Genomic DNA, 24,919 nt, shown 5'->3' on the forward strand with positions numbered 1-24,919 from the left:
TGGAGGACCCCAAGTTTAGGTTGGTCCTTGTAGTTAGGGTCAGAAAACCCAGCACAGCCTCGCCTGGGCCTGGAGCAACGCAGGTCTCGGCCACATGGCTCCCTGGCCTGCATATACGAGATGCATAAGCACCAGAGAACACGGAGCCTGCAGACCCGGGTGGCCCCTCAGCGCCTGCTCCACACCTGGCCCTCTGTCCCACCTGCTGATGCGACACCCCGGCTTCCTCAGCACCTCCCCATGGAGTCTTCACTGCAGATTCCCCAAGTCTCCTCTCCCTGCCATGGCCACCCACCTAGGAAGGGGGATGAGGCCCAGTGAGGTGAGACAGATTCTAACATGAGACATTAGGACTGACCTGTTGTGAAAACCCACAGAAGAACTGGTATAAAAACTGAGGGAAAATGAAGCAGACATTCTGAAAGAGAAGACACAGCCTGTCAGTTCAAGTGCAGCCACCGCTCACGTGGAAGACACAGCCAACCCACCCCCACGGGCCCTGTGTGCCTCGAAAGAGCACGAAATGGGCTTTGGACATTCCGCTCATTTCAGCATCAACGACAATGTGGAAGCCACTATGTTCTGGCCACTCTGAGGACACAATGCAAATGGGAAATTCATTAGCTTGAAGAGAACCTGGAAGGGCAGGAGGTGTCAGAATAAACAGGAAAGGGTTAAACTGCACAGTGAATAAGGAATCATTCAAAGGCATTATAAAAGAATGCCCGTCCTCAGATAGTTGACAACTGATTTGTTCTTATTGGTTCCACACTCCACTCTGTGACGGTGAGAAAGTTCCAGGGGCTCCTCTCAGGGCTCAGCAGCCCACCTCATCAGTGGGGGGCAAGTTCCAAGACCCTGGTGGATGCCTGACACTGCACATGGTACCAAACCCTACACATGCTGTCTGTTCCTATACATACATACCTGGGATAAAGTTTAATTTACAAATTAGGCCTAGTCAGAGATTAGCAACAACATAAAATAGAACCATTATGACAATGCTTTATAATTAAAGTTATGTGACTAGTATCTCTCTTGCTCTCAGAATGTCTTCACCCTTCTTCCCACAATCTGTTGACCGGACCACAAAGATGGCTCCTCGGTGGCTCACAGGCAGGGAGTGCAGACAGCGTGGAGACGCACGGCAAAAGGAGGAGTCATGTCCCGTTGGGACAGAGAGGGACGGATTTCATCACACTCTTCAGAACTGTGCACAATTTAAAACTTATAAATTGTTTATTTCTGGAATTTTCCATTTAGCATTTTTAGACCTTGGGTGACTAAGTCGGGACTACTGTAATCAGATTAACCCCAACCTCTCTGACAGTTACTTCTGTGTTTAGATGAATGACCCCTTGGAGCATGGGGTCATTGTGACACACGTCACGCCTTCATGCATGGGATATGCCACTGAGAGAGTGGGAGGGCAAGGAGACCATACCTACCTTATAAAAGAAGTATTGCACAAGCTCAGATATCCTGATGTAGTAAAAATGCCCGTGAACAAGCAGCATCTTCTTTAAGTGCTTAAACTTCGGTATTGCATAGTCACTGTTCCTGGCGGCCTGCCGGCCTTCCTTCCCAATGACACCTAGGAGGGGACAGCAAAACAGGAATGTTGAAGCCACTGTTGTGAGAGTCCCCAGGAGTGAACGACTGGCCCATGGAGGGTGTCCTACATGGGCCACCTGCATGCTCTGACATCGCCTGTGTCTAGCTGAGGGGGTGACTGGGTTGCCAGGTGTGCCCACCGTGACGAGTGGTAGCTTACCTATGCCCACGTGGGCCTCCAGGATCATGCTGACATCGTTCGCACCATCGCCGATCGCTAAAGTAATAGGATGCTCTTTTGAAAGTTTGATTAATTTCACAATCTGTGAAAGAAAGACATGCAAAATTTGTCTTCTCTGTTTCATTTCTGCTCAGGTTATTCATTAACTAGGTAGAAATAACAAAGATATAGTTAGTCTAGGGAATGAAAAACTTCACTTAGAGATAATTTACTCCATCCAAACTATTTTGTCTACACAGGGTAAAATCTTTTTCATATTTAAAGCAAAACAAAATAAAGCAAAAGTAACAAGTATGATTAAAATAACATGAGCTGAAAAAGCTTTGACAGTAGACACATGAAATACATGACGTAGCTTTTGGTTACTGCTCTGTTCCTATATTTACATATACTGGGGAGATATATTTAAATATATAGGGACAAGTGTGAACACTGAATTTGGTTAGAGATCACTCTTCCAAGGTAGTCCAAGCTATTTGGTATAAAGCATCTATTTTTTAAAATAAGATATTCCTAATGCTATTTTAATTTTCAAATTTGTCTTGTGTGCAAAATAAAATCTGACAATTTAATGCAATGAATTATTTCCAAGTTTTCTTTATACTTTTTTTTTCATTTCTATGTCTATGTGTAATAATGGTTCAAGATATAAGACTGAAAAGATACGGAAAATGTGTGCATTGCCTTCTTGTTTTAAATGAGAGACTGAAACACAAATTAATTAGTATAAAACTTTTCAAAAGTTAGTTAATTATTTTAAAAAAACTCATGGAATACATGGAAGGCAGACAGTAAATCCTTAGTGGCCTTTCCAGAATGTAGAGTCAAATGTGGTGGGACAATAGGAAATAAGAGCATTTTTATCCCAAATGGAAGGTTTGTGAATTCTCAGACATCAGCTTGTCAGTATTTGCTCCCAAATTAGCCGGGGGACAGCTGGTTCCATGTTGTTGGTGGCATTGGCAGATGGGTGCCACACACATGCACAAATGCTAACAGTAACTCCTTATACCTGGGGTTTGAAGTTTGTGCAAAATGTGTTTTACCTTAACCACTGGGTTAATCTGAGAAGTTAGGATTGCTCTCCTGAACAATTCAAGATAAACTGGCCTATTTTACCTGAAATGTTGCATACCAAATTTGGAACTATTCTAGGTTTACTGACATCAGAAAGATACCCATGTATATATACCACAATGCTTTTAAAAGTATTTTAAAAAATTCTTCAAGTGTGTGTTTCCCACAAGAACAGGGCAGACTGAGAAGTCTGGAGTCTGACAGACAAGCAGTCAAATTCTACTGCCATTTTCCAGCCACGCCCTGTTGGACAAGTCATTTCAGTTTGTAAAACTAGGATCCCTCATCCCTCTAACAGGTCATTCTGCAGGTGGTACACAGTAGGTGCTCCGTACATGTTGGTTCCCATCCCTTCCATCTCTAGAGTAGACTACAAATGATTGAGACACGGTTTTCTTTTGCAGACGTCAGCCAGGGCAGCTCTGCTGGCCTTGCGTCTGGAAGGCTCACACATCCGACTCAGGCAACACTCACTAGTCACTGAGGCTGATCTGACCAGAAAAATAAGATCCATGTTTCAAATCTCTATCGTTTTGGCCTCTATTTTTAAAAAGTGTTTTGGCCTCTATTTCGGTCATGTCTCTATTTTTAAAAGGTGGTACCCTGCTAGATTTTTAAGAAATCAGGGGTTGTGCGACCTAATGAAACATTCTCAGTATCTAATACGCCCGACCACCAGCTAAAGGACAGCAGGGACAGGACCTGGGCCTTCTGCAGGGGCGCCATGCGGCAGCACAGCACCGCGCTGCAGTTCCGGCAGATTTCGAGGAAGAGCTCTCGGTAGTTGCTGGAACTCCCGTCTTCTCGGGGCTTCATTATGAGAGACAGTGCAGCTCCATCAATAATTAAACCGTAGTCCTGCATGTCTGCTGAAAGTCTGTTAGAGTACACAAATCAGAAAGATTGCTCAATAACTGAATCTGTAGATTTGAGAAAGCTGTATATTTTGGATATCTACAGATAATACAAGTCTATGGGATTAAGAAACTAATATTCCTGCTTATTGATAAGATCTTTACATTATTGGGTGCGATACCTTTGACTACATTTTAACATGTGTCTTAATGAAATATGCTTATTTCACTCAGGTAAAGCAAATGCCCACTTCTCCTTGAGAGTTCATGTGTAATTTCCAGAATTTCTAGAACCACACAGGAGAGTATCTTGTGGTCTAGAGAGGTCTGTCATTATCCCAAACTTCCTGGGCTCCTTGGCTAACCTCAGTCTTATCTGCACAGCTATCATTTCATTGGTTTTCGCCCAGATGATCTCAGGAAGCACATGGTCATAATTTCCTCTTTGCTGGGTTTCAAAATTACAAGGAACATCTCTAATCCCTAAAAGGAATTCAGTAATCGGGTGAAGGGAAAAATATTTTTTTGAATACATTAAAATTTGCATATGATTAGAGAGATGCCTTTGCTTTGCTCACATTAGCGAAAATCTTAAATGATTCAAATGAAATCTAATCACAAATAATGAGTCTAATACCATCAAGGACAGCACGGATAAAACATATCTGAATAAATTGGTGAATATTCTCAGAAAACAGCAACTCTTAGGCAAACATCGTTCTGTCTTATATAAACCACTGTGCATCATCATTTCCTAACCTCCTCTGGCAGACACTCTGCAGCACTGACTACAAAGATCCTAAGTCTTAGAAACAGATGAGAATTATCCCATTCAATATATGTTATCAATCAATTGATCAATCATGTCTTTTTGCATCTCTTACCCAGTAGTTTGGGACTGAACGCACACACGCGTATGTATATGTGCAAAAAGACAAGTCACGATTGCTCAAAAGAAACAGCTCCTGTCTTGTTCTGGTGTTTACTTGACTCATCATGGTGCTGGTATTGATGCCCAAGGAGAGAAAAGAATTCCCACGAAGGACAATGGGGTTCTCTGATTTGCAATGAGGGTCCTTCTGTCTGAACCCCCTTCTGTGGTGGGCAGGGGGGCACCACCTACCCTGAGAAGTTGTCTCTGGTCAGGCTCCCGCTGCAGCGGAGGACGGTCTTGCTCAGCTCGAACAGCACGTCGTGCAAACTCTGCTCCTCGATCTTCTTGGTGGTCAGCTCGAGCAGCTGCGTGTTCCTCCGGAAGAGCTTGCAGGCGTAGCAGGTGGCCGCGGCCGTCTCCATTTTGTCTCCCGTGAGAACCCAAACCTTGATCCCGGCTTTCTGTAACGCTTCGATGGTGTCAGCGGCTTTCTCCTGGAGCCTGAGGAAGAAAGAACAAAACAAAACACAAATGAAAATCAATACCAACAAAGGCCAATGAAAATAAAGGATCGCAGAAACTTCTGAAGCTGTTAAAATATTTTAGCCCCTCAAAATTAAAAAACACAATGCTGCTTGTTCATGATCTTACCGTAAAGTACCTGAACCTGCTTTTAAAGTGATGAATTAACCTTTTTTAAGAAACATTTGCTAATATCCGATAGATAAGTATGGATAAAATATCTAAGAAGTAAAATGATTGTTCTGTATGATCTACATTTGACAAGCATGGCATTTTTCTGTCTAGCTGAGACCCGCTACTTAGAGAGGATTTTCAGAAATTTTAAGAAACATCATAACTGACAATAAAAAGGTGTCAACAATCCAAAAATTGGGTCTGGGACCTAGGTGGCCAGTAATATTCATTGTCTTTTGTTTTGGCATAAGCTGTTCTGAGTTGGCCACTGATCAAGCTGGAGTCCAGGTTCCTCTAAATAATATAAAATACTGATAATAATACTAGTGATTCTGTGACTAACTAATAGGTATCATGTGCTTACCACATGGCAGAGCCTACTCGAAGCATCCTACAGGCGATCTTTCCTGCTTACAACTGTGGGGTTAGGACTTTGTTATCATCCCTGTTGTATGTGTGGAAAACCCAAAGCTTGCAGAGGTTGCAAAACGTGTCTGAGGATAAAGGGCTGTCCTGACACTGGCCAGGTTGTGTCACTCTCCCTGGAAGGCCTTGTATCAAAACCATGTGTGCCTCATGTTGGGGGTCTGCCATTTTTTTCTTAGATTTTAGAGTCTTTACTTTCAATAGGCATGTGAAGCAAAGTGTCACGTTTCTATAAGGTACCAGATGAAAGGAATGGATTTAAATCTAACTGGAATGATCTGGCTAGATTCTGGGAAGACCATCCTAGCTGAAAGTATTCTAGAGATGAAAAAAAGCACTCTAATTTTATAATTTTCATTCAAAAGGAAACTGAGGCCCACAGAGGTTTGTAAATATGCTGGCTAGAGATTTTAAAGAAGTAAATTTGTTACCAAGTATGATCCCTTTGTAATGCCCCCCTCCAGGCACTAGGTCTCCAATTCACCAGGTCCCCAGTCCAGCCTAGTCCGTCAGCCCCACCACCCCAGGCATGTCTGCTCTGCAGAGAGCTTCCCCACCTGCGGCAGCCTCCACCCTCCCTGACCCCTGCCTTCAAGGACCAGCTGTCCCCTAGCAAAGACTGTCCCATGGGAGATCTCTCTTCTCCCTAAGAATGAGACAGAGAGCTGTCAGCAGTAGGACAATGCCTGGGCTCCCAGCACCCACCAACAACCATGCCCATGCTACATGAGTCTTCGCTTTTTGAAGACCACCCCTATGCACAAGGTGGCGTCTCACGCAGGTGCTTTATGTTCTTACTTGGAGGGAATGTAACTTAAAAACAGAACATTTTACTAATCCACTCATGAATTGATGGACATTTGGGTTGTTTCCACATCTTTGCAATTGTGAATTGTACTGCTATAAACATTGGAAACAATCCAAATACCCATCAATTCATGAGTGGATTAGTAAAATGTATATGTATACCATGGAGTATTACTCAGGTGTAAGAAATAATGGTGATATAGAATCCCTTTTGTTCTCCTGGAGAGAGGTGGAACCCATTCTATTAAGTGAAGTATCCCAAGAATGGAAAAATAAGCACCACATGTACTCACCAGCAAATTGGTTTCCCTGATCATCACCTAAGTGCACATTTGGGAATAACACCAATTGGGTATCGGACAGAGGTGGGGGGTGGTGGGAGGGGATAGGTGTATACCTACATGATGAGTGCATTGCGCACCATCTGGGTGATGGACACGCTTGAAGCTCTGACTCGGGGGGATGGGGGGGCATGGACAATATATATAACCTAAACTTTTGTACCCCAATAATAAGTTGAAATAAAACAAAACAAAACAAAACAACAAAACAGAACAAAGCACAAAACCACCAAACCACAACTTCCTGTATTGCCTAATACTCCATTCAGATTGGGAACTCAGGAAATATTTATTAAAGATATTGGGAAAATGGAGGGTTACAGATGAGAATTTAAGTTTGGGACCAAAATGGATCTTAAGGACATTCAAACTTTATGCTTTTAACCACTTCCAACAGATAAACTCTCAGTAAATTTCCTGAAGTTTCTGTTTATAAATTAGGGTATTTTTTCCTCTTCTCCATTCCTTTAAAACAAATTGTGATCCAAGCCTCTACTCTGCTCTTGGGACAACACAGCAGACCAGGGAACCATTTCTCAGTGGACTAAGCCTCAACTCTCAGTCCTCATTGTAGAACTGATTAGACGCTCTTTCTCTGGAGGTGTATGCAAAACTGAAATTGGTAATTTTACCAGTTATGATTATTAGTTTTTACAAAGTACTACTTTATTATTTTACATTTCTTCAGTAAGTGATGACAAATACATTGAGTATGTTAAGATCTACAAAGTAACACTTAGGAACAAATTGAGGAACAGAATCTGAGTTACTGATTCCATTGTAAAGAATAATTTTAAAAACCCCTATATCTTGACTATTTATAACGTAATATGAAAATGTTATTTCAGACATCTTATTCATGGATGGTGCCATGACATGACTCTACACATGCAGGGGACAGGCTAGCCTCTTCCTAAGGGACTAACATCCACATCAGATGTTCTATGGTTTGGAGATGGTTTGTTTGGCTTGGCCAGGTCTCATGTTGACATTGGATCCCCAGTGTTGGAGGTGGGCCTGGTGCCCTCCTCCCGGGAGTGATGAGTCCTCACTCTTAGCTCCCAAGATAGCTGGCTGTTGAAGAGCCTGGCACCTCGCTCCTCTCTTGCTTCCTGCCTCACCATGCGACCTCTACGTGCGGGTTCCCTCCACCTTCCGCCACGAGATTCTGGCACTGTGCTTCCTGTACAGCCTGCAGAACCGTGAGTCAAACAAACCTCCTTTCTTTATAACTTACCCAGCCTCAGGTATTCCTTTCTAGTAACACAGATGACTGAGGCAGAAGGGCTGACCACTTTTCCTCAGCCCCCTCCACAGTCCCCACTGGCACGTGGCACCATTATTCCTCTCTGAAGACAAGGTGTATGCGTTTACTTTACCTGTCCTCAACAGCCGTAGCACCGAGCAGAATGAGATCTTTCTCTATTTGCTCATAGGCTTCTGCTAATTTTTTTTCTCGATCTTGGAGAGCCACTTTGGTAGCCTGCAGCAGTTTGCAAATGCCTTCATATTCTTCTGGGAAGAGCCTTTTATAGGCAACACACAAAGTTCGGAGCCCCTCCTACGGAATACAATGTAGCATTTAATATGAATGCAAAGTGTCACTCAGACATTATTTTCAATAACTTTCTCCATATCCCCTTTTTCTAATTAGAATGACTAACCACAGAATTATAACCCAGGTGACCTGTATTATTCATGTGCACATTAAATATGGATAATCATTACGGATGGTAACATTGGCAGACTGGCAAGCCTGGAGATAAATAATACAAATCAGAGCCATGGCAACAAAAGGCAGACTTTGTTCCTTTATTTTGACCATGCAAAGTTACATTTAAACCTTTTTTAAGATACTAATTTGCAGTTTTATGGACAATGTCAAGTGATATTTCTAAAGTAAATATGTTTTGCGTGGGGAGTTTCTAAGGGAGTTTGATCTTACTCCATGAAGGAAGATGGGTAGGTTCTTTACCAAAATCACTGGGCGAACAGGAAAGTAAAATAACAATTTAAGAATCACAAATTCTTTACTGCAATCATAATTCTGATGTTGCCACCAGAGCAGATGCAGGTGAGTCTCTCCCAGAGACTGTAGGGTCGATATGAGGAGCACTTTGCGGACACAGACCTCTTCTCTCCGTCACGAAATGTCATTCTTACCCGGATGAACCAGAGCATCACAGGGTTCAGCTGTGACCTTGGGTGTCCCCTTCTGCTTTCCCTGTTCCCTCAGCCCCAGCTCCAATGATAATAGTAAAAAAACCACAATTCTCCTAAATAACTGTCTCAAAACCTGGGAGAATACTGGTTTTTAATATTTTAAAAAAGATTTTCCATTATATGCATTGCAACTCCCCGTAACTCTCAGGAACACTTCACACTTCTCAGACCTCCAGGTTTGTCTGAAGGACGCCATTGCTGCTGAGTTCAAAGCTCCACGGCCTCTGGGGCTCCCGAAAGCCAGAGTGAGAACAGGGAGTTGATGATGGAGTAGGGCCACAAGAGACGCTCTGCATGTCTCAAATGCTACTCTCCAGGAATGTTCTGGAAATCCTGGCTCCCCACCCCCCAGACATTGTCTCCTGATCAGATGGACCTGCCTCAGAGAAAACACTGTTCTCCCCAAGACTGAGCCCCTGCAGCTGGAGCAGATGCAGCTCTACCCACCTCCCCTGCTCCTGTCTGACTCAGTGTACCTGGGGCTTGCAGGGGCTGCTGGTCTCCTCCTGGCTGTGGGTTTCTGGCTGCCAGCCCTGCCTTACTTCATTACCGAATCCCTAGCACATGGCAAAACCCAACAACTTTTGCTGAATATCTAACATGGTTGAAATGAGATCCCTTGTGTACCCGTTGATCAAGCAGAGATATGAATGTGAACCGCAGAATTAATTCTCCGACGTTCTCTAAGAGGTAATAACACAGAGAAGATACATGGCTTCAATGTCAAGCCACAAAAACTGCATGACAAAAAAACGATTTTATGAGAATAACCCCGAGCTGTCCTGGAACTTTGGGTTGGTGTGAAGCAGAAGCAGAAGTTTCAGGAATAAATGTGTTGTAGTTTGAGGAGGAGTAGACAGAGGACTCCCTCTTGTGGAAACACGGAGTAGAAGTACTTTCCCTATTCCTCCTGCCGACTCCCACTAAAACCTAGGGCACTGCATATCAAATAGGATTGACACATATACAACAAACCCAGACAAATGCAGCTCAAGAAAACTATAGAACAATATGCCTTATGAATATAATGCAAAAACTCTCAACTTCTAAAATACTAGCAAAATAACTCCAATAGCAGATTGGAAGGATAATATACCATGGCCAAGTAGCATCTGCCCCAGAAATGCAAGGCTGAGCCCACATATGAAAAGCAATGTAATATTAATATATAATGTTAATTGAATGAAGGGAAAAACCCATATGATCATCTCAACTGGGGTAGAAAAAGCATCTGACAAAAATCCAACACCTTTTTATAATAAAACCACTTAATAAACTAGGAGGAGAAGGAACCTCCTCAACATGATAAAAACCACATATGAAAAGCCCACAGCTAACACCACACACAATGGCAAAAGACTGCAAGCTTTTCCCCCAGGGTCCGGAGCAAGACCAGGATGCCTGCCTTTGCCGCTCTCATTCAACATAGTATAAGAAGTTCAAGCCAGAGCAATAAGGCAATAAAAAGAGGGGGAAAAAAAAAAGACCCAAATTAGAAAGGAGGGCTTTCTGAGGCCTCTCTATTTGCAGATGACACGATCCTGTATCTGGAAAGCCTTGAAGAGTGCGTAACTTCCCCCACAAACCATTAGAGCTAATGGAATTCAGCTAAGATGCAGCGTATGAAATCAACACACGGAAATCAGTGGCACTTCTGTATATCACCACTGAACAACCTGCAAAGAAATTTTTTAAAAAAAATCCATTTACAATAGCATCAAAAAGAGTAAAATACTTAGGAATAAGTTTAATCAAGGAGGTGAAAGATTTACAGATTGAAAACTACAAAATCTTGCTGTAACCAATTATAGAAGACCTAAATAATGGAAAGACATCCTATGTTCATGCATTGGAAGACTTAATATTGCCAAGATAAGAACACTTCCCAAAGAGATCTATCTACAGAGTCAAATGCAATCCCCATCTAAAAATCCCAACGGCACTTTTTGCAGGAATGGAAAAACTCATCCTAAAATTCATATGGAATCTCCAAACAGCCAAACAATCTTGCGAAAAAAGAGCAAAGTTGGAGGACTCACACTTCCTGGTCTCAAAACTTACAGTGACAGTAATCAAAACAGTGTGGAACTGGCGTTAAGGACAGACATAGAGAAGAATGGTATAGAACTGAAAGCTCTAAAATAAATTCTTGCACACAAGGCCAACTGATTACCAACAAGAGTGCCAAGAACACTCACTGGGAAAGAACAGTCTCTCCAAGAAATGGTGCCGGGGAAACTGGACATTCATAGGAAAAACATTAAAGTTGGGCCCTTACATTATAAAACATACAAAAATTAGCTCAAAATGGACCAAAATCCTAAATTTAAGAGATAAAACTATAAAACTCTTAGGGAAAAACATAGGGGCACATCTTTATAATCTCGGATTTGATAATGGTTTCTCAGATATGACACCAAAAGCATAGACAACAAAAAGAAAAGTAAATAGACTTGAGGGATAAAAAGAACCCCTCTGTGCTTTTTTTTTTCCTTTAGAGACAGGGTCTCACTCTATCGCCCAGGCTGTAATGCGATGGTATGATCACAGCTCACTGTAGCCTCAAACTCCCAGGCTCAAGTGATCCTCCTGCCTTAGCCTCCTGAGTAGCTGGGACTATAGGCAGGTGCCACTATACCTGGCTAATTTTTAGTTTATTTTTTGTATAGATGGGGTCTGGCTATATTGCTCAGGTTGGTCTTGAATTCCTGGCCTCAAATGATCCTCTCACCTCAGCCTCCTGAAGTGCTGGGATTACAGGTGTGAGCCACTGTGCCCAGCTTTCTCTGTACTCTCTTTACAACTGTTTTGACTTCCTGTAAATCTGCAATTATTTCAAAATAAAAATGCTAAGGGGGCCCTGCAAGCACCTCACTCACTACCTGGAGAGCTTCCAGGCTGAGGCACAGGAAGGAGAACTTAGGTGGAGCTGAGAGTTGGAAGAATAAGTACCAGAACTCCCAGGACAGGCTGCTGGACAGCAAGAGGAGCCAGAGGCAGCAGATGGCCCCTCGAGTGACCAGCAGAGGACAGAGGAGCATGCATGTGTGAGGAAATGGCCAGAGGCCAGAACAAGCTGTTAGGGGGACGGGGGGCAGCTCACTACCAGGAGTTCACAGAGCACTCAGCAGACAGAGTGCTGGGGCCAGCTCTGCTCTGGACCCACTGGACACACCATAAAGGCACTGCCCGGAAGGAACTAACTGTTTCTGAGGAACTCAGCTGCATCTCGGAACAAAATCTGAGATTGCAGGAACAGACGAGTTCCCAGGCAGGCATTCCGCCAGAGGACACCGCACGCAGAGGCCAAGTCCATGCCCCAAATGAGATCAATCCCTCAGCTGCGGCAGACCCAGAGCCGACGCCAACAGCGGAGTCGGCAGGGAAAGAATAAAAGTCACCACAACCGCACACGCACGTCCAAACTTAAGTGGGGCGCGAGAGTATGAGACGACCCTGTGGAATTTCCAGACACAGAAGCTCCCCAGTCTGGGGAAGAACACCTGGATGGACCCTCGACAGATTCAACACCACCTGGGAAAGATGAAACTGTCTAAAATGAAACACATGGAAACGTTTTTTACAAAGAAAAAGCTTCAGTAAACTGTGGAATAATATCTGCAATCGAGTACACAGGTCATCACAACTGCTAAAAGGAGAGGTGACAGAAAAAGTATCTGTAGAACAATCACTGACAATTTTCCAGACTTGGAAAAAACCCACAGATCCAACGCACTCAAGTTCCCTGAGCAGAAGAAAATTAGAATCACTTCACCGGGGCAGATCATAACCAAAATTCCAAAAGGCAGCCAGGAACAGGGAGACTGTTGCACACAGAGGCTCCAAGACAACCATGATGTCAAGTTTCTCAGGAGAAAGGAAACACTTGTTCATCCCAGACATGCCCATCAGAAAGCTCACATCAGCTTTTTTCCGCAACAGCCCAAACTGGAAACAACCCAACGTCCATCAGTGGGTGACTGTGTGAACAAACAGTGGTCCGTCCACACAACAGACTATTACTTGGCACTAAAAAGAAGTGAGCTGTTTGCACATGCGCCAACATGGATGAATCTCAACATAGTTATGCACGGTGAAAGAAGCCAGATAAAGTGGCACATACTTTGTGATTCCATTGGTATGAACATCTACAAGGTGTGCACTCATCTGCAGTCATGCCAGCAGGGCAGTGGTTTGCGGTGGTTGGGGGTTGGCAGGGAGGGTACTGAGGCAGGAGGACAATTTTGGGGTTGTGGGTGCATTCCCTAACCTGACCATGTGTGTACATATGCCAAAACTTACCTATGTTCACATGTATAGATTAGTGTATGTACATTATATCTCAATAAAGCTTTTTAAAACAAGAATCGGATAGACTTTAAAAGCACCACAGACAACACAGTGCTTGCTCCACTCTCTCCGCAACAGCAGCAGTGAGGATCTGGCAGGTGAGGAAGCATTTGGGGCTCAGGTCATGCATGAAGACCCTCCATTGAGACCCATGACATTGGACACGGGGCTATCGGTGTACCCAGCGTCACACCTTGACCTGGTCATGATGGAACACGACCTCCCCGCAGCCTTGAAAGTGAAGGGCAGATGGAGCCACTTCCTCACCACCATTGCACTAAATTCCGCTGTGTGTCGCTGGGCTCTCCGTGTGTGCACGAGTGCCCTTGTGGTGCCTGTGAGCACTCACGCATCATCCACACACAGAGCTGCCGCACCTCTGCAGCTGGGGGAACCTAGGGATGCTGTCATTTAAGGATCCTGCAGAAAAGGTCGACAATCCCAGACCTGCAGCAGGTTTATGGATTCCTGTTCGTTCAATGGCAGCTACTTTGTGTGATCAGTAGGTGCTACGAGTGGTTTTAATAGGGACTTAAAGCCAACAGCAGCATTTAACAGAGGTTCAACCTGCACTGGCTGCTGTAGGCACGGTCTCAGGGCTAACAGGGTTCCTGTCCACCCAAGAAATTCTTAATGCTACATCTACAGTAAAGGAATTAAATACTGAGGCTGACAGTGAGGACAGAATTGATGATAAATGGAAATTCTGCAAGCAAAAGCAACGTTGAATATTCATGGCCTCTGTTCCAAGATTATCTTGGCTAACCCTCCTCGGTCCTGAGCAACTCTTTGAACTCAAATTGTGTGGTTTGCAGGCACGTTGGTGCACATCCTCTGGGACCTCTGGGAGGAGCCTGTCATTACCTGCACAGAGAGCGAAGGCAGGTGTAAGAGGACCTGGCCAGAGTTGGAGAGAAGACCCCCAGAGGACATACTCAGTGACCACCATTGGGGGACAGCAGAAAGAAGGGCGTAGATGCCGCAGGACAAGGTAGCCATGAGAGCAGGAGAGGGAGGCCTCCGAGAACCAAGGATCACCTGGCTTTAGGGCTCTGCTGGGGATGGGGCGGCCCCCAGGTGAGAGACCCAGGCCAGCCCTACACCCACAGCAATCCCCAGAGAGAGAAAGCCGGAATGATGGTAGGAAGCTCAGCGCTGACAACCAGCTGAACAGTGGTATTCACGTTATGAAACTGACCAAGCCACAGGCTTAAGAACCTGATGCAGAAAGAAAACCAAGTAGGTGAAGAAAGTGCTCATTCATGTCTGAGGCGAATCACTAGAAATCCTTCAGGACACAGATGTACCTGCACCAATACAATAGCCACAAATGTGCTTATTGATCTGACCCCCCCCCCAAAACACCAACCCACTCAGCCCCCACCTCAAAGTGAAGACACGCACGGGGTCCACAGAGGAGGTGGCCTGTGTGCCCCGGAGCAGAGGTCAGCAGGGGCTTCCTGTCTTGTTCACATGTGGCCCATTCTGCCTTCGAAATGTTCTCTTAGGGGACACGATACGATCTTCTCAGCCAGGAGCTTTCGTGCATGGAAATCCCTCCCTGACGCAGGAGAACAAGGCGGCCGCCCCAGTCCCAGCTTACCACTGCGTTTCGCTCCACCCTGGATCGGATCTGATCGACTTTGCCTTCGATCACCCTGGGGAATATTGACGAGTCTGCTCCTTTGCAAAACAGATAAATTTCTCCTACAAAATGAGGGGGAAAAAAGATGTTTAATCACAATATGGAGAAGACTAAATTATTTTTCAAGGTATGCCATTATTAAAAACAAAAACCAGAGATACCAGTGCTGAGACCATTGGAAAGAAGATGTTCATGGACCAGTTAACATGCTACAGTCAGGGAAAAAATTAAACCTACAGATTATCCCAAAGGCTCATTTTATTCCTACAACCCTAGAAATTGCACGGGAAAGTTAGGAACAAGGAAGAGAAACTGGCTCCCAGACGTTTGGCCTCCTAACCCTTCTGTCTTCTCTCTGGTGCCAATGCAAAGGAGCAATGAGACGCCCTGAGACGGGGCCCGGTGTGGCTGACTCAGAAGGGGGCCGTGGTTTGCCGAAATACTAGAAGGTGAACACCAAATCCCCTCAGAAAGCCATCATACTGACACAGAATGACACGTCCAGGTCACCCTTGGCTTTAAAAGGGTCACAGGACACATCCTTTGTATTATTTTTCCTCACACTCCCAGTAGTGTCGGGACTACTTTGACCACGTTTGTGCTCCAAATGCTTCTCACTCCTCAAGACAGGGAGTTTCTCCTCCAGCTGAGTCGAGGACAACACTCTGGCATGTGGTAGAGACGCAGTCGCCAGCTCTGATGTAACAGCCAGAGGGACCCGGTCCTCAAATAAAGACTCTGCCAGCCTGGGAACGATGCAGTGCTCTGCCAGGTGGCCTGTTTGTGCCGTGGCTCATGGAAACTCCATTATATTCCATCACAGCACCCACAGCGCTGTTTGGGGGCCCAGCTGTAGCCTGAGCTATGTTCTCAGGAAGCTCGAATGCCCGGCTCTCTGACCAGGACAGAGCCCTAAGCCTTGCTGGACACTGATGGCCCACAGGAAGTATCTCAGGGACCAAATCCAGAGAGCACCAGAAGCTGGCAGGTGGGTTGACAGGGACGCGGGGAAGGGGCACATCGGCTGATGATCGGAGCTGGGACCAGGCCCATGGGTGCAGGCGTAGTGTCAGGGCTCCACCTTTCCTTCTTCCTAGATCCAGGAAGCACTCAATTCTGGGATCCACAAATGGGGAGGACAGATGGGACGTGGACGTGACTCATGCTCACAGAAGTCCACAACCAGGGTCACTGCCAACCTGGGGCAAGAAAGGACGGCGCCAGGAATGCTGCGCTGCGAGTACACGGGGCTGCAAGAACAGGCTGAGCAGGAACCTGCTGGCACAGGGAGTCCCTCGTAGACGCGCCCACGAGGCCCTGCGGGTTTATGGCTGAGATTCCTGGTCGCTCGCCTTGGGAAAGCAGGTGCTGGGACTGGTCATACCACCACCCTGATTGCAGAACCATCCCCGACCGCCACACACAATTCCACCAACGCTCGTGCGTCATCAGATATGTTTTAGAACAAGAATTATAGTCTAGATAACGCACCGATGCATTCTTGAACAATGACATTTTTCCCCAGAAAAATCATATGTCATGTCGCAGGGTGCATGCGAGTGGGTCGTGAATGGTTTAACTTCCCCACCATCTCGACTTGTCAGATCCTTTATACCCACTGAGGACACAGGACACCTTCGGCCCGAAGACTTGTTCAGGTGGAGCCTTTGAATGAGCTGGTCCCTGATCCATGGCAGCTCACACTCGTGTGACAAGACCAGCACACAGGGATCAGGTCCGTTGTGTGGCCATGCGTGCCTGGTGGGTGACTGTGGACCGTCCACTCCAGCATCGAGGGGGCTCTTTGGAGCCATCTGGAGAAGGGTCAGTGATGCAAAACCACAGTCCAAGCTCCCTGAGGGCTTGGCTCTTGCTGAGTCCCACACACAGCAGCTCAAGAACATGGAAAACCACACATGACAGCAAAGGTCTCAGAAATGGCTGCCTTGTGGAAACAGGATGCCCAGCAAGCAACTCCAAGACAGTGCAAAGTTAGTGCTTTTCATTTTTTTCTTCCCAAGTTAGGTGCTACACGGATTGCTTAACATTTCACCTCAGGTGGAGAGAGTACCGGCAGAGAACGTCCCCAGAAAGCCAGGTTTCATGTCTCTCTGCAAGCAGGAGCAGCCCAGCAGCTTGGACTTCCCAAGTCCTTCCTCAAAATCAGCTGCAGTAAATCACGTGAAAGCACGTACCATGGGACACAGACTTCGGAAGTGGGTCTCCCTGAAGGTGTGGCGGCTGCCGGGGCTGCACCACCCCCACCCGCCCATCAGGAGGTGGAACCCGTGCAATTAGTGCACATCTCTGGGGAGAACTTCTTTAATTAAATATTCAAAACTTCCTTAAAATTAATTGAGACAATGGCTGGTTTCAGAGGGCAGGGCATGCAGTTCCTCAGAGATGCCCTGGGAAATTTACAGATGTCTCCTGGTGGAAGAGAACATTCTAATGGTGAGACTACCTCAGACCCAAATTTTTAACGTGATCGAACTCCTCTTCAAAGCTTTTTGATGGAAATGGAAGTTATTTATGAAGATTCCATGGTGTAGGCCATGATATCAACACCGAAGTCTTGGTAGTTCAGACGTCTGTTCTGGAGACCGTCTGTGAGTGTGACGGGAGGCAGCTCTGAGGGTGGCAGGTGTGTCCCTTCCTGAGCACCATGGCCCTCATCATGGCCTTTAGCAACATCTCCTGCACAGCTCAACAACTCGGCTCCACATGTTTATAGGGAAAGCCATGTGGCAAGAAGATTGATAAGGTAATCTCACCATTCGATGCCTTTATCCTGGCAATTCCGAATGGCTCAAACTCTCACTGCAGGATGGAGTGGCCTCCTGCACCTCAGCACACTTGGAATTGTCCCCAGACACCGTACTGCAGGACCCTTTGTCTGGCTGGCAAGACATCTCTCTCCAGGAGTTATGGGCACCACTGGTACACAGATTTTCACGTACTGCAGGAGTTATGGGCACCATGGTACACAGACTGTTGTATGTCCTGTGACTGTCAGCAGAAGTCTCTTTGGCACCTGCTCTTGTCCATATCATTTACTGACTCGGCGGTGATGCTGGGGATGCCACGGGGGCTGCATGCACAACCGTGCAGTGTGACATAGTGGCGAGCTCTGGGAAAAGCCACTTGCATGATGCTGTGAAGAACTGTGCTGCGGCGCCCTGCACCACCCTCGCCGGCCTCAGAAGAGAAACAAAGGTCCTGGTTGGAAGAAGGTCGGGGTGGCTGTTGAAGAGGCTCCACGTTGTGTCCTTCACGCTGCAATGGGATCCTCTCAGTGCGAGTGTCAGGAAACCGCTGACACGAGGCTCTCGACTCAAGTCTGCTTAGCTCCAGGGTGGCGGCTGCACTCGGTTGCTTACCAGGCAGCTTTCCAGAGAGATAAATACAGCCTGGCATCGTCTCGTTTTGGGAAACAGTGAAGAGCAAGATCCTGCATCTCTTGGTGAAATGCCATTTTTAAGTTGCCCTGAGCAAACTGAATTTACCGGCATTTACTGCATACTCAGTGGCGGGTAGTGCTGCGGGGAGAGTACCGTGTAGCCAAGTGTGGGTTCTGCACTGGGATGCTCAGGGCTGGCCTTGCAAAGGCCTTCCACGTGGACAGTCCACGCCAGGCAGGAGGAAAGCCTGGACTGCCTTGGGCAATAGACAGTCACCTCTGCAGATGCTGGTAGCGTCCTGGGGAGGAAAGCAAGTGGGGACTCTGGGAGGATGCTGGGGGAGTGGTGCCTACTGCCATGACCACAAGCCTGACACAGTGAGAACAGCAGGGTCCTGAGAAGCCCACGAAGAGCCACGGGGGAGCCCCCAGGAAGCTGGGGCTGTGCATCCAGCCAAGGACCAAGAGCCAGGGTGGCTGAGCCTTGAGTGCTAGAGAACAGAGGTGCGGGGCTGCAGTACTATGGGGCCTGTGGCCCATCGTGTGGTAGGCGTGACAGGGTGAGGACGGGGAAGAGGCTGGCTGTCTGCCTGAGCACATGGGACATCACGGTAGGTGGGAACTCCTGGGAGGGCCTCGGTGGAGACAGCCTGGCCAGAAGAGGCGGCCACAGGCAAGAGGGAGCCACAAGGACCCTGAGGAGCTGGCTGTGTGGCTTCAGGGACAGCCCAGAGCCCAGTGGACTTAAGACCACCCGCCTGAGAGGGCTCACGCACAGAGGCTGCTGAAAAGTCCCTGCAGGGGGTGTGGGGGTTGACTGCACGGCCCACACTGTTTACCATTCCCGCCTCCAAGGCACAGACAAAGTCTGTTCTCCTCGAATAAAGACGCATTGTTACGGCAACCGGACAACCAACAGAGCTCACTTCATGTAGTACTTTGAACACTATTACAGATATATTTACAGGCCTATATTACTTTTTTGTAAAAAATGATTTAAAAACATGTTATTATTTAGATATGTGTGAAAGAAAGCTACGGTGCTCGTAAATGGGGTCAAACCTCCAATTTTCAGTAGTGAAATGATGCCAACTCAATACTAAAGAAGACGCACAAAGCAAGGCTGTGGGTGCTTAGCACAGCACTCGTTCCTAAACATTTAAAACAGTTTTACTTTATTATTTTTTTTCCCATTAAAGTTTGTTTTAATGAGTCTCAAAATTCTGTGTCACAGTTTTGGTCAAGTTGTTTCCATTAAAAAATACTGATTTTAAAAACTAAGAACTTAAAACTGCCACACAAAAAGAAATAAAAATAGTCCACAAAGCATTCTCCTTTCCCTCTGCAGGTTTTACAATGCGTCATTATAATTAACTAATCCATTAAAGTTAAATGGCTGATTGAGACACAGGGTACTGGGACATCTTGTACCACTGATTGAGATGGGGGTGGCAGGGTTTGGGATCATCATGCAGCCTCCTGACATTCCTGGGCAGCCGTGGTGGCCCTATCAGCACCACAGGCTTCTTGTCCCCTGCTTTGACAACACCCACAGCAACCGTCTGTCTCATGTCATGAACAGCAGAGGACAGTCTAGAAGCTCTCGACACACAAGGGCTTGCCAGGAACCATATCGACGATGGCAGTGTCACCAGATTTCAAGAATTTCGGGCCACCCTCCAGCTTCTTCCCAGAGAGGCGATCAACCTTTTCCTTCAGCGCAGCAGACCTGCAGGCACCACGAGCTGTGTGACAGTCCAGTCCAGGGCTGAGTTGGCCTGGGTGGTTCCGGACAATCACCTGAGCAGTGAACCAGGTGCTTCCTCAAGGTGGCGGTCATTTTTGCTGTCTCCAGCAATGTTGCCACGATGAACACCTTTGACAGACACATTCTTTATGTTGAAGCCCACATTTTCCCCTAGAAGAGCTTTGCTCAAAGCTTCCTGGTGCATTTCCACAGACTCTACATCAGTAGTAACGTGACAGGAGCAAAGGCGACCACTGAGCCAGGAGTGAGAACCCCAGTCTCCACTCAGCCCACGGGCCAGCACCAATGCCACCAATGCTGTGGACGTCCTGAGTGGCAGGGACAAGGGCTTGTCAGTTGGACGAGCTGGTGGCAGGACGTGATGCAGAGCTCCAAGCAGCTCCAGGGGCAGTGCCGTCTTTACAGGGGACTTTCCAGCCCTTGAATCAGCATGTTAGCACTAGGCTCCAGCGTGTTCTCACCATTTTAACCAGAAATTGGCACAAATGCTACTATGTTGGGGTTGTGGCTGATTTTCTTCATGTGAGTCTGATGTCTTTAACAATTTCCTCAAACCTCCTCTGGCTGTGGGGCGGCTCCATGGTATCCATTTTGCTAACACCAACAGTTAGTTGTTTCACACCCAGCGTGGGGGCCAGAAGAGGGTGCTCACGGTCTGCCAGTTCCTGGAGATTCCAGCTTCACATTTGCCAACACCAGCAGCAACACCACCCAGGACAGCACGCCCAGCCCGAGATGTGTCTCTAACCAAGTTCTTCAGAAAGTCCCTGTGTCCTGGGGCATCAAGGACAGTCATGTAGTATTTGCTGGTCTCACATTTCCATGGGAGAGATCAGTGGTGACATTACGTCACACTCAGCTTTCAGCTCATCCAAGACCTGGGCACCCTGGAAGGAGCACTTCCCATCGCCGCAGCCTCTTCCTCCGATTTCTCGATGGTTCTGTCGACTCCACTTCTGTAGCTCAGACGGCCAGAGGTGGTGGACGTGCCCAAGTCTGCATGTCCAACCAATGACGATGTTCACGTGAGTCTTTTCCTTTCCCATATTGGCTTTTAGGGGTGCTTTTCACGACACCTGTGTTCTGGCAGTAAACTCATTGCAAAAAAAAAACAACTTTATTTTTTTAAATAAAAAAATCAGTATTATGAAACGGTTTATCTATATTAGAAAAAAAAAAAAACAAGAATGGTTCTTAAACCCTAAATCTTTAAAGTTCCTATAGAATTCAGCCATCAGAATAAAAAACAATCACCATGTATAATGTAAGAAATCAAGAGAAAAAGAAATTTCTACCTGTAGCAGACTTTACAATTACACTCATTCTTCTTCTTACTGAATCAAAGCTCAAAATTTCCAGCAATTCAAACCTGCAAAAGAAATGTGGACAGTTGCGGAATCCACCTTGGTCTGCACGGTATTGAATCCGTGTAACCGCCAACGCCCTGAAGGACGGCTAGCAGCCCACCGTGCCCGGGTTCCTCCGAGAGGCCTCTGTGCCCAGAGGAGCCTGAAGGGAGGCCCTGACCTCACCATGCCCCAGGACACGCCAGTAACAGCCCTGAGTTTATCGAGCAGCTGCCTTTCTCACGCACTGACACACTTCGCTAAAGCTCTGGGACACAGACTATAAAGCAGTATCGAGTTTTGGGATCCCCAATAACAAAAAGTTGACAAAAACCATAAAAAAAGCTAAGAACACTGATATTCTAGTGAGCCTGTGCAGTATTACTACCAGAAAACTTGTAATATCTGTGTATCATCTGGAACATCAAAAACAGCTCAGCAACCCCTACGGCTACCTCGGAAAACTCCTTGGGGCTGAAGACCCCGGCAGGAAGCTGAGCAGGGTCTTCCGGCGTTGGTGCCAGCCTGGAGCTGGGCGTCCCTCCATGGGGCCCAGACGTGCGCTCTAGTCCCAGCAGCGACCTCACCGCCTTCTCCGTTAGAAACAAGAATTCCCAACCAGAGGTCACTGCCTGGGGTGCCCCTGTGGCAAGGTGCCCAGCTGGGGTCTGGGGGCCCAGGAGCCACTCGGTCAACGGGTTTCCACTCTTTGACCTGGCAGTTTGTTTTCCTTAACAATGAAACTCGTAAAATCCAGTTCTTTTGAGGACAGCACCACCAAATCCTATGTCCTTGGCCACCTGTCTCTGCTCGTCTCATCACCGCAGGTTCCTGCTGTGACAAAGGAGACATGACATGTGCCACCCAACCTCCTGCCTCAGAACAAGGTGGGTCATGTGTCTCAGGGACAGGCAAATGGAGACCAACACAGTCCCCAAGAATCAAAAGATCTTTAAAGACAGGAAAAGTAAAACAATCAGCTGTGAAACTGGCCACTCAAGGCATCGGTGCTCCAACTGTCCTCAGTGGCACGCCGTGCTCCCAGACACGCGGGCTGTGCTCCGCCTCAGGGCAGCTGCTCCACTGCTCCCTCGTGGAGTCAGAACTTGACAGACACCCTGGGGAGCTGCGGTAAAACCTGACTTAGGTGGCTTAACCCCACACGTATTTGATAGCAAAACGCTTTTTCACTGAACACCAATTTACATCTCCAAGGAGAACCGTCCACACCAGGCGGCCCTCGGTACCATCGATCCTCTCCTCTGACTGCCAGGCAGGTCTCCAGAAAGTTCCCACATCATTCCTGGGGACGTTACAGGAAGAGGAGGGAGCGAGTTGTGCCAGGAACACAGAGACCGTGGAAAACCTTGTAAAGACCACTCTTCATCGTGAGCGTATTTTAACGTGTGGGGTACATACCTCTCGATGTCACTGTCCCTGTTGAGTATCTCCATGTAACTGTCTTTGAGCCTCAGGTATGTAAAGCCCAGTCTGCAATGAGAAGGCAAATCCAGGGTTAACTCAAAATTCTGGTATCTCTTTCATAGAATATTTGTTTTACATTTTGGAAAAGCTTTCTTTTGGAAAAACAAACACTTTCCATAAAATGGAAGTTCTAAACTGCATTATAAAGTCAGGAAATTATAATACTGAATGTATTCACCAAGTCAAAACATTCTCCAAGAGCAATAGAATTTCCACCTCACCCGACCCCTGTAGCAGCACAGCGAGGTGAGTTCTCGTTTCACCCACCCTTTCCAGAAAGGCAGCAGCAGCTCTGTGGCTCCCGAGCCCTGTTTCTATCCACCTTTTTACTTTCTGACCAGCGGGCTTTTTACCTTGTTTAGCAGAGAATTCAAGTTCAGAATGAAGGACCCTCGGAGACTGTCCTGTCACTGATGGGGCACCAGGCCCAGCAGGCAGTCCACCTGCACGTTCGGAGCCCCCGTCCGTGCAGCACCCCGTCCCGCACACCTGAGCCCAGTGCCCCTCAGGGCTGTGGGCACCTGGCCACCGGGCAAAGAGACAAAGGTGCAGCTTCGGGCAGGAGAGGCTGGCAGAGGACGGGGATGGACGTGCTTCCCAACACTATGCACAGCCGTGAGGCGGTAGCTCTGTGCGAATGTGGGGAGGCCCAAAGGAAGCTCGGCACTGGTGCATCTAAAGGCCAGGCTGGGACAGCCTGCCCCGACCTCGGACACCTGTGACTGCGTGCAGCTCAATTCCTGGGCACTGGCTTTCCAGGAAGGGACACGTCTAGTTCTGGGAAGCCTCGCCCAGACACGTGTGGGTTTATACAATAAAGGTCCCTGGTGATATCATTTGCATATCTGGGCCACTAATCCAATTGCGTGAGGAAAACCCAACAAAACACTGCTCTGATTAGGTAAGAGGCACTAACATGCTATTCCTCCCAATCATTCAGTCCTTAAAGGTGACACCCATATATTACTGGTAGGCGGAGGCGAGATTTAGCGCCTTTACTAGTACATAAGAATCGTGAGCCCTGAGAATTTGAAAAAGATTTCCCTGACTTGAAATTATGCCACACATCTGGAATGTTTAACGTACCTTCCCAAGCGTTTGCTTAAAATGCCGTATCTCACGAGAAAGCAAGAACTCCCAGTAAAAGGATCTTCAAGGAGGGTGCACAATGCTAATGCTAATGTGATGTGACCCAAGGAAAATGCAGCGAACAGTAGGAGACCCACACCCTGGCCCTGCCCTCTCTCCAAGCCGTGACCCTGGGAGCACTGCTTTACTTGTGGGCTTCAGTTTTCTAAGATGTAGGAAGGAGATTCGTGTTAAAGGAAGTGTAAGGTTTTTTCCCCCCTTTAAAAGCCTGTGGTTGTTGCAGACTCATTGGGGATGTCAGGAGGGAAAGACACCGTACAAAACAGTGGTAGAGGCTCGTGTGCCAGGGCACAGGCCGCGCTCACCACAAGGGGGCGGACACCCCGAGCACAAAGGCTTGGGAGACATGCGGCATCGGGGTGGCATCGAGGCCATCCCCAAGATGAGGCCATGACTGGGGTTGGAAATAGGTGCAGCCTGACCACAGACACGTGCTCACTCTGACCCACCTCTGCACGCCCTCGACCAGCGCCACCTCATCCGGCGAGGACGAGATGTACACGCAGGACTTCCCAGAGTCGGGTGACATCCTGGGGCCATCCACGTTATCGTCGTCTTTCACCTGGACGGTGTGGCAGAGGCAGAGAGCCCGGAAAAACAGCTCCTCACGTTCCTATGGAAATTAAAGTGCAAAAATACATCTCTGCTTAAGACAGACGGGAAGTACAAAAGACAGCGGGCGA

General features: G+C 47.1%; 1 protein-coding gene across 7 annotated transcripts in view; it reads right to left on the bottom strand.

Moving 5' to 3' along the window:
* Window positions 1-24,919, bottom strand: part of ATP11A (ATPase phospholipid transporting 11A) — a 149,238-nt gene that overhangs the window by 19,559 nt on the left and 104,760 nt on the right. For all 7 annotated transcript variants that reach the window (XR_011233480.1, XM_069467559.1, XM_069467558.1 and 4 more), the window contains exons 14-23: window positions 24,686-24,849; window positions 23,022-23,093; window positions 21,552-21,625; window positions 15,047-15,150; window positions 8,250-8,431; window positions 4,850-5,101; window positions 3,575-3,749; window positions 1,775-1,877; window positions 1,449-1,594; window positions 359-418 (exon numbers count right to left, since the gene is read on the bottom strand). Coding sequence is in view for 6 of the 7 variants with exons in the window: in XM_069467559.1 (XP_069323660.1) it covers window positions 359-418; window positions 1,449-1,594; window positions 1,775-1,877; window positions 3,575-3,749; window positions 4,850-5,101; window positions 8,250-8,431; window positions 15,047-15,150; window positions 21,552-21,625; window positions 23,022-23,093; window positions 24,686-24,849 (1,332 nt within the window). In the remaining variant the exon portion in view is untranslated. The remainder of the gene's footprint in view (window positions 1-358; window positions 419-1,448; window positions 1,595-1,774; window positions 1,878-3,574; window positions 3,750-4,849; window positions 5,102-8,249; window positions 8,432-15,046; window positions 15,151-21,551; window positions 21,626-23,021; window positions 23,094-24,685; window positions 24,850-24,919) is intronic.

Source organism: Eulemur rufifrons, chromosome 4, assembly GCF_041146395.1.
Source record: "Eulemur rufifrons isolate Redbay chromosome 4, OSU_ERuf_1, whole genome shotgun sequence".
NCBI lineage: Eukaryota > Metazoa > Chordata > Mammalia > Primates > Lemuridae > Eulemur > Eulemur rufifrons.